The 14,170-nt window shown below is 53.1% G+C and overlaps 4 protein-coding genes and 1 non-coding gene across 5 annotated transcripts; 4 read left to right on the plus strand and 1 right to left on the minus strand.

Moving 5' to 3' along the window:
* Nucleotides 1-2,625: 2,625 nt before the first annotated feature.
* On the plus strand, nt 2,626-3,958 carry BO70DRAFT_335139 (uncharacterized protein; the record flags this gene model as incomplete). Its single annotated transcript, XM_025541047.1, has 4 exons — nt 2,626-2,775; nt 2,837-2,959; nt 3,004-3,380; nt 3,483-3,958. The coding sequence occupies 4 exons, from the start codon at nt 2,626-2,628 to the stop codon at nt 3,913-3,915; spliced, it is 1,083 nt and encodes a 360-aa protein (XP_025400360.1). The 3' UTR covers nt 3,916-3,958.
* A 486-nt stretch (nt 3,959-4,444) lies between these two features.
* BO70DRAFT_428587 (oxalate/formate antiporter) lies at nt 4,445-6,079 on the minus strand (the record flags this gene model as incomplete). Its single annotated transcript, XM_025547993.1, has 3 exons — nt 5,562-6,079; nt 5,402-5,494; nt 4,445-5,352 (listed from the first exon to the last, which is right to left on the minus strand). Exons 1-3 carry the CDS (start codon nt 5,878-5,880, stop codon nt 4,445-4,447), a joined length of 1,320 nt encoding a protein of 439 aa, XP_025400361.1. The 5' UTR covers nt 5,881-6,079.
* Nucleotides 6,080-8,089: 2,010 nt separating this feature from the next.
* On the plus strand, nt 8,090-11,456 carry BO70DRAFT_289704 (thiamine diphosphate-binding protein; the record flags this gene model as incomplete). The annotated part of the gene is made up of 8 exons (XM_025539323.1): nt 8,090-8,276; nt 8,419-8,501; nt 8,553-8,729; nt 8,782-8,851; nt 8,904-9,157; nt 9,207-9,666; nt 9,713-11,058; nt 11,091-11,456. Coding segments are annotated over 8 exons (2,943 nt in total), but the record flags the coding sequence as incomplete, so codon positions are not given.
* Nucleotides 11,457-11,630: 174 nt separating this feature from the next.
* On the plus strand, nt 11,631-12,800 carry BO70DRAFT_260182 (branched-chain amino acid aminotransferase II; the record flags this gene model as incomplete). Its single annotated transcript, XM_025538903.1, has 1 exon — nt 11,631-12,800. A coding segment is annotated over one exon (1,170 nt), but the record flags the coding sequence as incomplete, so codon positions are not given.
* A 929-nt stretch (nt 12,801-13,729) lies between these two features.
* Nucleotides 13,730-13,819, plus strand: BO70DRAFT_t129. Its single transcript has one exon. It is a non-coding gene; the product is annotated as a tRNA-Ile (tRNA).
* The last annotated feature ends 351 nt before the right edge of the window (nt 13,820-14,170 follow it).

Genomic DNA, 14,170 nt, shown 5'->3' on the forward strand with positions numbered 1-14,170 from the left:
CACCCTCCGCGACCCAGGAGGAGCGAAAATCGAAGCAAAATAGTGCGAACGGGCTCAGGGTCGGGGGCCTTATTAAATCGGAAAACGAGCACCTTGAGAGCCTGAGCACCTTGGGGGCACTCACGTGTGCGGCCGTCACCCAAGGTCCTCGAACTGCGACCATCTCTGCTGCGCTTCCCCTACGCCTGCAAATGTCTGCCACGCACTTGTCTACGAGCGACCACAGCGTCCCATCTTCACTAGTGCAGGTAGGTAGGACTTTTCGCCCTCGAGATTGGCATGATCTAGCTCCAAATGTGGATAGCATGATGGTCACTCGACCAGCAGCAGGCTCCGTCCATCCACTCTATCCACTACGAAGCACCCTGCCCGTGTCATGATCCAACAGACACCAACAACGCATTCGTCGCCGTGGGAGGTCGGCCATCGCTTGGAACCCTTGCCCCCACCCATCGAATGACACCCGACTTACGGCTCACGAGGGCCGGAGCACGGTGCGTGTTCGTTTCTTTTTCTCCTGATCGGGACAAGACAGCATACTTCCCAATCGCCCGATTCGCTCTACCTACCAATCGGGACACCGAACGACCTCGGTACAATCAGCCTTAGGTCCCTTGTGGTAAAGATATTCGAAGTCATACGGTCCATTGTTCCGCCCCCCGTCGCACTCCTTTACACGGATCCAGAGTATGGAGTACCTCCTGAGGCATTACACCCCCACGGTGAGAGGACCCGGATGCTTCGGAGATTATCCCAGACCAATACACCTTTCTCGCGCTGCCATGGGAGAGGAGGGAAGGGGAGGGGCAGTTACTATATCCGCCTGCGATATCAAGGATGTGCGTGGCAGAAACTGACTCGGCCCGGTGGACCAGACCCGTGTGGCTTGCATCTGCCGGTCTGCGTTGGCGGAAGAGTGGAAAGTGCAGGATTGGTTGCGTTTCCTCGCTGCATTAGTTCAGTAAGGGACGTCCAATCTTATGTTTCTGGGCTGGCTCGCTGCTGTGCGTACCTACATGCGGTGCGGCACAATCGCATTGACTTCCTATTGAAAATTCGAATCTTTTCTTCTCAGGAACATACTTTGCCGACTCCGGATAATGTTTAGGATACTCTTACATTTTACAAGTCAATGGGTGGATGGGTGTGTGATGTTTCTCGAGGACGGGTGGGTATATCTGGCCCGGGGGGTTATCCCTGGCCTTGACGGAGACGCTAAGCTGAAGATCCTCGCTATGACCCCTTATGATCGATTGATTGACTGATTGATTGACCATTGCGTTATACCCGATTAAAGCACTCTTGTAGCACTCCTGCGAAGTGGCCAAGAGCCCAATGGCCATAACTGATAGTAGTTTATATATTTGAGATCCAACGGCGATCCTCATTTTCCCTCCACCTATGACCCCGAAGGTCGATGAAGTTCTTAGGAGAGTCCTAGTTTTCGATCCTTCACCTTCGTCAACGGTCTGGTTAAAGGGATGTCTTCAGTACCTACTTTATCACTTCCATCTCTGTTTTTGTACTGTAACCGTATTTCATATATGCGGTGTTCCCTGTCTAATTATCTATTACAAACAGTCTCAGATTACACTTTCTCAACCGGGCTCTCTCCAGAGTATGTCACAGCAGAACAGATATCCGTCGTACTAGCATCGATGGTACCTGAGAACTATACCCTTGCTCTATTGTATTCTATCTGCATTTCCAGTCGACTTTCTATTTGTAATCCAACTACATGGACCAAGCCGTCTGTCCGTTCTGTCGATTCAAGCCCTCTGATTGGCCGTTTCATAAAAGTTGCGATTTAAAAGCCTCTGATTGGCTGGCTCTGGCCTTATTACGTCTGTCCACAGCATTTGCGCACCCTGTTGAAGTTCCTCCTTTTTAATCTTGTCCCGGACCAGGCAACACGGCTGCCTCGACACGTGTAGAACAAAGGTGCGTACTACTCGGACTTTAGAATGCACGTGTAGCGAATTTGATATGCCTGCCGGCGTCACTGAGGCAAACGTCACGTGGTTATCAGCGTACGTGATGACTAAGGTAGATATGACATCACATTTTACTGAAGGAGGCCAATCAGAGGCCAAGTCACCCCCCAGATTTCTGCCTCCGCACTAAGTATGTATAAGTATATCGACAGCAGCACAAGAGGGGCATGTATCCCTGTGAGAATAATCTCATGGGTTCCTCCAGCAGCATGTGTCCTGAGTCATAACTCTTCATGCTCAGTCAGCACTCTTGCCTCGACATGATGCTTACAAACACCAGCTCTTGAATATGTATGTCAGCATATACGGGCTTCTGTGCCACACTCATGGCTGATGCATTCACAGCTCCCCATACAGTAGGTGACACTAAGATGTCACGTACACGTCAGGTCTCCCATACAGAAATTTCTGTTCGATGTTTCTGCAAAACGAGGCTGGGGCAGACTGATATAACTGCAAACAAAACAAGCCCATGCTGCTACGCCGTACATGGAACTCCAAGGATGCTGTCCGTCCATGTTTTCTTTTCGCGTGCTTGAGAAAGCTATCCCGCCACCTTCGGTATCGGAAGTCTGCTGCGGTCAAAGGAGAGCTCTCCACCCGGGTCTCTCTCCCCCAGGCCGATTGGAAAATGACCCTCACCAGGGAGGGAACTCGGCTGATAATCTGGATCAGCGTTTTCACGTTCCTCACCACCCTGGTGCTCGGATTCCGGCTTTGGGCCATCCGTCTCCTCAAGAAGCGGCTTCAAATCCAGGATGTCTTGGTTTCCATAGCCTATGTGAGTATGTCTTGACGTAGAAACAATCATCAGTCCCAACACACCTCACCAAGTTCTACAGATTAGCACCTGTTCACTTTCCGGACTGGCCTGCTGGACAATCACCCACGGACTCGGAAGACGCACAAGCGACCTCACAGCCACCGAAGCCTCCCTGCAGCACCAGGTAAGAACCTCCTCCCCAGTCAAGTGCACACCATTGAAACTCTCACATCGGCAATGGGGCAGCTCATTGTAGCCGCCGCCGTGACCTCCCTGGTCGGCACAGTCGGGTGCAAACTCTCCATGCTCGCCTTGTACAGCTCCCTCTTCCACGCCTACCGGTTCATGTGCATCCTCATCTGGCTCTCAACCGCTTTCATCCTCGCCTACTTCATCACCTTCCTGTGTCTGAACCTCACCCAATGCCAACCACTCTCCCACCACTGGAACCCGGCCCCGAACGACTGGTGTCGTCCCTTGCAGATAGAAGATCTCCTCCTCACCGGCCTGAATATCTTCATCGATACCCTCATCGCTGTCCTCCCCACCCCGGTCATCTGGACTCTCCAGATGTCCTCTCGCAATAGGTGGATGGTCAGTTCGATGTTCGGCATGGGCTTGATGTAAGTCCTCCCTCCGCCACCCCTCCCTCCCTCTTCCTTCTCGGCTTTCCCCACCGCTGAAACCCCATCTATCCTGACACTGACACCTCCCCAACCACCCAGAGTTGTAGCCATCATGGCCTGGCGTCTCCAAGTCACAGCCAACATGTTCAAGACCCGCAACCTGGGCCACTACTTCACCCTACCCGTCCTGCTCGTCCTGCTCGAGCTCTGGCTGAGCATCATCATCGTCAGCATCCCCTCCCTCGTGCCTTTCATCCGACACTTCACCAGCCCGAGGCTTGGACACAATTCATCGCCGATCCTGCGTCGGGCTCATTACGTGCTCAGTCATCGGTCCAGGCGTCGTCGAGGGCCGGGTAATGTCTGGGAGATGGAGATGGATGAGAGCTTGACGAGGACGGCAGCTGCACTTGGGGACGTGGAGGATGCGGGGTCTTCGACGTTGGTGAATAAGATTCCGGAGGATGAGACACACCCTGGGTCGAAGGTTTCGCGCGAGGACCTTTCGCGTCCGGTCTCGATGGTGGGGTGAAGTGGAGCTGTGCGGAGTGAGTGAGTGGACTTCTTGGATATAGGCATAGGTATAGGGAAAGGGGCTTTTGGGAGGGGAGGGGTATATAAGAGAGGTGTGAAGTGAAATGAGTGCTCACCGTCTTGGGAGGTTAATTTGTGCGTTGTGCTATATATATTCATCTATGTATTGCCGATTCGTGGCTAACCCACCCTCGCACATGTTATTCTTCTCTAGCCCAGAATCTGTATGGCGGGAAGAAAACTAAAACCATCTGGACTTACAGGACTATTCTCACAGAAGAGCTTCGAGAACGAGTGGTCGCACAGTTCAAAAGCTGAACTGCCAGACCCGTCATGTGACTGCCGCTGAGTCCGATGCATGCCTTTTCTTTTTCTTCTTCTTCTTCTTCTTCTTCTTCTTCTTCTTCCCAACAAACAACCAAGCTAGCCACGGAGCCACTACACAACAAAGTCTCATCTCCCCTACGCTGTCCATCATATAAGAACATCCATCATATTGAAAGACCACTAACACATCTACCTGTATTTTAGAACTTGACCTTCCAGCGCCACCCCCCAGCGACGCCCCTAGCAACCACAAACGCCACACACGCCGCCAAATACAAAACGCCCCCAAAGATAATCAGCCCCCAGAAGGCCCCCCCATCATGCTCCTGAATAGCCCCGGCAATCGGAATCGCCGTGAGGGTCCCGAAGCTGACCAGCGTGAAGGTCGTGCCGTTTCTCTTCCCGATATCCTCCGTGCGACAGACCTGGGCAATACACACGGGGGTCAAGCTGATAGCCGCGCCGCTCCAGAACCCGAACAGCACGGCATACGAGATAATCGCCGCGTCGCTAGTGCCGGCGTTATACCACAGCGCCAGGGTCATGATCGCGCAGACGAGCGCCGTCAGCGCCATGACGTTGAACCGCCCGATCCGGTCGGCCAGAAGCCCCGGGAAGGCCCGGCCTGGGATGGCGCCGACGTTGAGGAAGATGCAGAGCTTGTAGGACAGGGACACGCCGATGTTGGCGTATATCCCGTACGAGCAGATGTAGGTGTACGGGACGAAGACGGCGAATTCGACCAGCCAGACGGCGAGCGTGGTGAACGCGTAGTTGGGTTCTCGGAGCGCCTGGAGGTCGACTGCTATCCGGCCCGTTTGGTCGGGTTTCAGCCGGGTCTTGAGCAGGATGCATGCGAGTCCGCACATCACGAAACAGATGATTCCGATGACTCGCAGGGCCCAGGCGAAGCCGAGGGTCGGCCCGATGTAGATGATGATCAGTGGGAAGAATACGCCCCCCAGTCCCCCGGCTGTGCAGGCGATTCCGGTCGCGATGCCCCGCCGGATGTTGAACCAGTGACCGATGGCGGAGATGGCGGGCGTGAAGAGGCAGCAGGAGGAGATGCCGCCGAGCACGCTGAAGGAGAGCATGATTTGGTAGTATTCTTTGCGGGTTAGTGGGTCTGCCATGAGCTGGAGGGGTGCGTGGCTTACCGGTGCTTGCGCTGAAGCAGAAAATGGCGATTATGATCCCGATGGACCCTGGGACTACCACTGGGAGAGGTCCATGGGTGTCGAAGATCGGACCTGTCGAGTCAAACGCATCAGTTTCAAGATTACGCGCGGCCGATGATGTTCGTGGAAGACAACATACCCACTTGGGCCCCTCCGAAGTACAGAAAAAAGCTGAAGACGCCGAAGATCCACCCCACGCTGGAGTCGGAATAGCTTGCGAGTTGATGTGTTGATGTCCAGGCATGGAGCACGGAGACGGTATTCAGCAGTCCCATGGATGGTATCATGGCGCACCATGACCCAAGAACAACCAGCCAGGCGCGAAGCCCTCCCTCTGGATATTTCTCGTCAATCGAGTTATCTTGCTCCTCGACTTCCATAACTTGTGAGACGGCCTTCTCCAGGGCTAATTGTGTCCCTTGGTCGTCGCTGTGGATATGTGCCTCGATATCAGCCATTCTGTGAGTCAGTGGCTTGCTGTCGGAGATAGGGCCACTCGACTAGGAAGATATTTCTACCCTCCCCGTCAGGTAGGTTGTTGCTGGTCGCTGACAAAAGATGAAACAGATTCGGAGATCAACGCATGCTTTTGCATCAATGACTCTCCGGGACAATATATGATGAGGAAGTGGATCAGAGAAGCAAGAAGCACGGCCGCTCGACTGGTTTCACGCTGGCCATCGGGTATCCGAGCATCGATGCGCTGCAGAAAAAACCTCGGATGGTGGAGATCCGTGGTGGTTTGGGCTCCCTGATTGGCGGAACCGCCCCTGGTTCGGCGACCGGCAGGGATCGGGCCCGCCATATCGGGTTCCTTCTGGGAAATGGATGACAGGCTAGCACTGGCAGGCTGCCTTAGGGCTGGGTCCGGCGGCCCCATCTGCAACCTGGAGGTTGCCCAAAGGGATCACTATCAGCAGGAAAACGGACGCTCACCTTTGCCCGCAGGTGGCTCTATGCCTTGGTTTTTGATGGATCAACTGTGTGGGATGTGCCTGCCGAAGAGACAGGGCAGCCGCCTGCACTCCTGCCTGAACGGCTGCTAAGACGCGCCTTTTCCGAGACAGATGACATTTCTGTCAAGCTCTTCGTCAACCAGGGATCGAAAAACGGTTCCCGGTTCAAAACATGGTCGGTGACGCATAGCTTCCCAGCGCCTTCTGCAGCAGACTGTACTCTGGTTCGCATCCGAAGGTGGCTCGAAACCAGTCATTGGAGCAAGCCACGAGCCTGTTTGTTAGCCATGCCGTCAGAATACCCATTGTATGTGAAATGGGTGGTTTTGCTATTGGTATCTTTCACGGGGGGGCGTTTTAAACGCAACCCACCCGAGACATTTCCACTGCAGGCTGGGTGGCGGCCGATCAAAACCTTGAACTGTCGGCTCCAGGTTTTCGCGAGGTCTCCCAGGCCCATGCTGCGGTGATAGCACGTCTATAGGGCATCCCAGTCCCTGAAACCTGGTCTGGCTGTGAAAACGCTCGCTCTACTTTCTTTCGCCCGTTGCAGGTCATCGCTTACGCCGAGCTGCGAAAGCTAGATGGCAGGCACACTCCGACAGTATTCCGACCCTGTATTTGGAATTTTTACGTACTCAAAGTAGAGGACCTTGGCCAAACGCCTTTGTAAAAAGCCATAATGGCTGGACTCGGGGAACAGTCGAAACCTTCACATGATATGGTTGCGGCAATCGTCTTGCTCCTTAGTCTTTCAGAAACCATGCTGATCGCTCTCATGTGTAGCAAGAGCAGATATCCCCCTCTCCCCCTCGATAAGGGTGAACCTAGGGTCCTGTCCATTTAGAGATCCCGAAGCATTCAGCCTGATCAAACTAGGGATCAGCGAGATGTACAGAATCCCACTTGCCACGTTGTACTGGTAGCATGAGAAACCCTCGCCCATCCCCTAGTGCTACATATGGTCTCATTAGATGATGGACACCTTCCATAGCAAGGAGGAGACGGATTATTCCGTCTCATACTGGGAGAAGTAACCGCTTGAAGGGTCTCCGTAGTGGGAAAATCTGGGCCCGAGCGTCACTTGTGATAGGCTTCTTCCATGCTTACCTCTCCTTGTATGGGGCTGCAGCGGAGGTTGGTACTGCTAGCTGCTAAGATCAGCACGGTGCTACGGGGGTTCCCACAGCCCTTGAGGGCATATTATGTTTCTGCATCGAGCGTGGCCGGAAGTCATTACCGATTGGACAGGCATGTGGGTCTTTTCATCTGCTCTGAGCCAAATCCCATGTTTACTCAAGTCGGAGGGCACGAGTGACTTCATGGTTCTGGGATAGCTGATGAGGTAAGCTGTGCTTTTCCACGGTCTGCCGGTCCCCTAAGCCCTCCTGCCTCTTCGGGGAGTCTTTCGATTCCTTCGGCCTTTGAAGCAGGAAACACGAGAGAGGTTGCGCAATGCTCCCCGTTGCATGGGGGTGCGTGGTCACTCTCGGGTATCTATAAAGACGCAGGCAATGTCGACGGATGAGAGGTGCGAAAGTCATCTATCTGCTGGCCTGGTGGAGCTCTTAATTGAATTCTAGTCGTGCTTTCTTATCAACTACAAGACGTCTTGAGAAATGCTTTGTTGCTCTTACATACCTGCCATTCTATCGATACCCTGAAAGTTCCAACTATGGCTCAGATTCAAAGAATTCCCCACTCCCATCTGATGGAGACAGATCATTTTTCCAGTGAGCTGGTCCTTTTCCACCCCTTCCATGTATTTCTGGGCGCAGAAGCTGACTTATCAGGCCGAAAACATAGCAATCATCTTGCTCCATTGCCGGGTCCGGACGAAGTGCTGGTCCACTTGAAGTTTTCCGGCCTCTGCCACTCTTCTCTTCACACATGGAAAGGTGTGTCCGGTCCAAGCTAGACACTCCATCCCCAGTTCTAAATGGATCAGGAAACGCGTCAACGAAGAAACGACAGAACCTTATCGGTGAGCAGACCTACATCCAGTGGTATTGTCTCTGGTATACTGACTGTACTACCAAGATGGCCATGAAGGAGTCGGTATTGTTGCCGTTGTCGGAAAGGAGGTGAATGATATTAAGTCCGGCGATCACGTCGGAGTCCAGGTACCTTTTACCATTGCCCTCTTCTCCCTATCCTTGCTAATGGCCCGCAAGTGGATTAATGCGACCTGTGGAGTCTGTGACGCAGATAAAAAATCGGACTATCTATCGTGCCCGCATGCCCGGATTACCGGATACTCGGTCGATGGGACCTTTGGAGACTATTGCATCAGTCAAGCACGCCATGTCGTGCGTATCCCGAAACAGTATCCCATGGATACAGTAGCCCCGGTAGGACCGTTGCTTCTGCAAAACATGATGAATCCTGGCTAATTCCAATCAGATTATCTGCGCTGGAACTACGTGTTTCAGAGCTGTGCAGGAAAGCGGTGCTCAAGCGGGCAATATTGTGGGTATGTCGCATTCTCCAGCAAGCAGGCAGTGACGATGTGCTAACATGAGAAGCTGTTGTCGGACCCGGGGGCGGCATTGGCTCGCTAGCATGCCAATATGCCAGGGCCCGCGGTTGCCGCGTCCTAGCCATTTCGACCGGCGAGGATAGTAAGCGGATGTACAAGGAAAAGATCGGTGTGGACTTCTACGTGGATTATGAGCGATCGAATAATGTTAGCCTTGAAGTTCAAACAATCACCGGCGGTGGTCCCGATGTTGCTCTCCTGATCGAGAGTACGGATACACTCCTCAAGGAGGCACTTCAGGTCAGTTTTGAACTGCGCTTAATGCAAAGTCACATCTGACCGAAATCAGTATATCCGATCCAGAGGGACCGTTGTTGTCGTGGGGTTGCCACCAGGAACCACGGTTGATGTTGAGTTATCGAACCTGATGTCACGGATGGCTCACATCAAGGCTGCTTCTTACGGGGGAACTCGAGAGCAAATAGAAGAGGCTATTCACATATTTGTGAAGGACAGGTTTTATCAGCCATCACATGTGCTGGACCTTCATCAACTCCCTGAAGTCCTCAAAAGCATACAGAGATACGATCCGAAGAAGATGTCCGCCGAGGAAGCCTTGAGATACGGCGTTCAGCTGCTTGGAGAAGCAATCGTCAAGATCCCGAACACGGAAATTACTTCCATCGTTCAAAAGCCTGTTCACCCGCCCAATCCTCAGCCAACCTTCTACCAGAAAGAGTATAATATTGGCACTTATCTGGCCTACCGGATAGAGGAGCTGGGGATCCGCGACTATTTCGTTGTTCCAGGTAAGCGATCTGACCCTTCCTCTCCAGCACAATCTGACGTTTTCAGGCGATTCCAATCTGGTTCTTTTGGACAACTTGCTCAGAAACCCAAACATTCAAATGGTGGGGTGCTGCAACGAGCTAAACGCCGGCTATGCGGCAGATGGGTATGCTCGTAACTCGGCCACCAAGGTCGCAGTTGTCGTGGTGCCTTATATTGTTGGCAGTTTATCGATTCTCAATGCGATATCGGGCGCCTGTTCCCAGAAGCTGAGGGTAATTGTGCTCGCCGGGTGCCCAAGCACTAACTTGCTTGCCAGTGACAAGTTCTTGCACCACGCCCCTACCTCATCCAACAGAGACCAAGGTCTTCATGCCTACCAGGGAGTCACCGCTGCATCTGTCCGGCTCGAGTCTGCAGAGACTGCCGCTGATGTTATGGATGACACAATAGTCAAATGTCTTGAATCGTCCCTCCCTGTCTACATTGAAGTTCCCAATGACCTTGTCAGCGCTACGTGCGTTAAACCATCGCCATTGAAAAGAAAACTAGACACTTCCTGTCAGCCGGGGTTTATAGAGGAGGCTTTGGAAGCAATCACCGACCTTTGGAGCTCCTCTAGCAAGCCTGTCCTTCTGCTCGGGAGCCTTGCGCGTCGGTGTCTCTCGCATGACCAGATCGAGCTTCTTGCAGACAAGCTCGGTTGTGCCGTACTCTGTCAGCCAGATGGGCGCTGCATGACCGAATGCCATCCGCAATACTGCGGCCAGTTCTGGTCCGGCATGACGAATGCAGAGGGCGAGCGCGTTGTCATGAACTCGGATCTTTGGCTCGTTATAGGTGGCAACTGGTCTGATCTTCATGCCCTTTTAATCGACATCAATCAAGAAAGACACCGCATGATCAGCGTGGATAAGGAGTGGGTCGAGCTCCCTGGCGGCAAATGCATCGAGCCAGTGGATATCTCTACGTTAGTGTCGCGGCTCATCCAGTCCGGTATGGACTCGAAGAGTCTGTCTGTCCCCCGACCCAAGCCAGTCCTGGGGGCACCAACCCTGGATGGGCCTGAGATTCCAGACGCACCGGTGACGATCAAAAGCGCCATGACTGGTATTCAGAAGCTCCTCAAGGAGTACGACACGTTGATCTGCGACGCGGGCGAGTCTTGGTTTATCGCAAACCATATTCTGCTTCCCCCTGGTGCAGACTGTCAGATGCAGTTCCCATACTGCTCAATTGGATGGGGATTACCAGCTGGTTTGGGCTCTCAGCTCGCTCGCACGCAGGGCAGAGCGGTCATTATGATCGGCGATGGAGGCTTCCAAATGACAGCACAGGAGCTCAGTACGATGATTCGTCGGAAGGCCAATCCCATAGTACTGGTTTTCAACAATCTTGGGTATAAGATCGAGGTGAGTAGACAATCGACTAAACATCATGAGAGACCTCGCTTACCGTGAGACAGACTGCCGTGCATGAGGGACCGTACAACTACATTGCCAACTGGGACTACACCAAACTAGCCACCTCCTTTTCCACCCCGGCTCATGCTTCCTCCCATAACCCCTATGCCAGAAAGACGGATGAGGTCTTGGAGGCCGAACCAGCCATGTTCGCGAGGAAGATCAAGACACAGGGTGAGCTCGCACAAGCTCTCCAGAGAGCTGAAGAAGAGCCCGACAAGCTCGCTTTCCTGGAGCTATGCACTCAGCCGGACGACTTGACGGACGAGCTCCAGCATCTTGGCAGCATGGTTTCGAAGACATACACCGAACAACCTACCGAGTCCTTCGACTCCTCCACCAACGAGACACCCAGTGAGCCAACTCCCAAGAGCGAGCCCATCAACGGTTCCGCCAACGGTCATACCAATGGCACGACTGAACCACCCCCAAACGCGTTAGAGAAAACCCGCCCCAAGCGTCCAAAGAAGCACTGGACACCCAAGCCCAACGAGACAAACGAAGTCCACTACCAAAGCGGCCTCAACGCGTCCCGGATCAAGATAACCCTCTCCACCGAACGCAAGCCTATACCAGCGCCAGACGCTCCAGAAGTCCTCGCCCACAAAGCATGCACCGACCACATGATCTCCGCACGATGGACAGCAGAAAGCGGCTGGGGAAACCCAACCCTCATTCCATACCGACCGCTCGCGCTGGCCCCCATAGCTAGCACGCTCCACTACGCGACACAATGCTTCGAAGGCATGAAAGTCTACCGTGGCTACGATGGCAAACTGCGCCTCTTCCGCCCGACCCTCAACTGCGCCCGCATGCTGTCCTCCTCCGAACGCATCGGCCTCCCCCGCTTCAACCCGGACGAACTGCACCGCCTCATTCACAAGCTCTGCGCCGTCGAAGGCCCCAGATGGCTCTCCGCCGACCGCGGCGGCGAATGCATGTACATCCGGCCCACGCTGGTCGGCACAGGCGAGGGCCTCGGCCTCGCCGCCCCCCCAGAAGCCCACCTCTACATCGTCCTCTCCTACTGGCCCAGCCCCACCCCCTCCCCCTCTCCCAAGCAAGAAAAGACCCTCCGCCTTTGGTGCAGCACCGACGACATGGTGCGCGCCTGGCCCGGCGGCACCGGCAACGTCAAGGTCGGCGCAAACTACGGGCCCTCCCTCTACGGACATCAAAAAGCCCTCGAAGCCGGCTACGACCAAGTCCTGTGGCTCTTTGGCCCAGATCGCCAGATCACCGAAGCCGGCGCCACCAACTTCTTCATCATCTGGGAATCCCCTGACGACGGTCACCTTCAGCTCATCACCTCCCCGCTCGAAGACAACATCACTCTCCCCGGTATCACCCGACGCAGTATCCTTGAGCTGGCGCGGGAAAGACTCTCCGATGCCCCGCTGCAGGTGAACATGGATGATGGATCTAGTCGCATTGTCGAGCCGTTGGAGGTCGTCGAGGAGAGGTTCACCATCCATGATGTGGTGAATGCCGCGGAGGAGGGACGACTCCGTGGTGCGTTTTCGTCCGGCACGGCGTTCTTTATTGTCCCGGTGTCTTGTGTGAAGTTTCAGGACACGGAGGTACGTGTTCCTGTTGATGATGTCCCGTACGCGGCTGTCTTGAGGCAGTGGATGGCGGATATTGTTTACGGGAAGAAGGAGTCTCGATGGACGGAGGTTGTGGAGGAGTAGAGTTGAGTAGAGTAGAGTAGATGGGGTGGTTGGGACTGTTTTGATATGATAGATGATAGACTTGTTAGTTAGTTTTGAATTAAATTTTGGTTCTTGGATTTGACTTCTCTTTTCGTGGTTTTTTTTTTTTTTTTTTTTTTCTGGTGGTGGTTTCTCGTGATGCTTCTTTTGTAGTCTCTCTTGGTGGTTCTCATGGTGGTTCTCATGATCCTTTCTGATGGGGGTTTTCCATGGAAGTCTCCGATGGTAAGATATCAGTAGTTTTCGCAAACAAAGTCACTTGCCTACAAAGCTATCTAGACACCCCCAGGTCTGGAAGCGTCAGTCTATATCTCCTCATAGATCCCCCCGAAACCCTTTCTGTTTTTTTCTTGCAATTTCGAATGGTGCCTGATTCCCAGACCTACCGGATGGATGGTCTAATACTTTATTCTGTTTTGTTTTGTTTTGTTTTGTTTTGTTTGCTTTATTTTGCCTTATTTTGCTTTATTTTGCTTTGCGATTTGACGTCACTCACCGGATTCCCAGGATATCTACAGTACTGGATGCAAGCACGGTTTCATAGGACTGTCTGGATGTAATTAGGAATGACAAAACCATGTGTACCAATTCGTGTCTTCCGTATTGCTGTAAGCCCGCAGTGGAAGAATAACTTCTTTGTAGTTAGTAGTTGTACAGCCTTGTCCATCTCCCACCTCCTGAAAACACACAAAGACCCACAATAAAGCCAATCCTCACCTCCGCATCACCACAATGAGTTTTTTCCAGTAAATTTATTCCTCTCAATCAAGTGGCCTCGCCTCATTATACCCGCGCAACAACACCCTCATCCTCACACCATGGCAAGCCAGACAGACCCACCAAGCCGCAAACCGCCTCCGTGTTGGTCGGGCATAAGCCACTACCGGGCCGTCCCCACATAAACAGTTGTCCCTGTGGCCAAGTGGTTAAGGCATAGTGCTTATGGGTTTCTCATACAGGAATCACTGAGATCGGCGGTTCGACCCCGCCCAGGGACAATCTTATTTTGGAGTTTGATTTTTTTTACATCCATCTTCTACTTACTTTTACTTACCTACTCTATCGAATGAATCCACGGCGGGGGGTGTCTTTTATTTCTTGCAGGAGGGGTTTTGGATAGCTGGGCTTTGTGTGTGTGAGAGAGAGATATATAATAAATATGCAGGAGTGCTGGAGATTAATTAATTGGTTCTGTTTCAGCGATGGATGGATGGCTGATAGTTACTATTGTTCTTCTGTCTGGGGTTGTTGGTTGTCTGTGGGTAGCCGACCGAGGCGGAGGCAGGCAGCCAACCAACCAACCGCCCTTCAGGTCAAGAAAGAAAGAAGGCTTGGCGTTTTTGGTGCAA

The sequence above is a fragment of the Aspergillus heteromorphus genome (genome assembly GCF_003184545.1).
Source record: "Aspergillus heteromorphus CBS 117.55 chromosome Unknown BO70scaffold_9, whole genome shotgun sequence".
Classification (NCBI taxonomy): Eukaryota; Fungi; Ascomycota; class Eurotiomycetes; order Eurotiales; family Aspergillaceae; genus Aspergillus; species Aspergillus heteromorphus.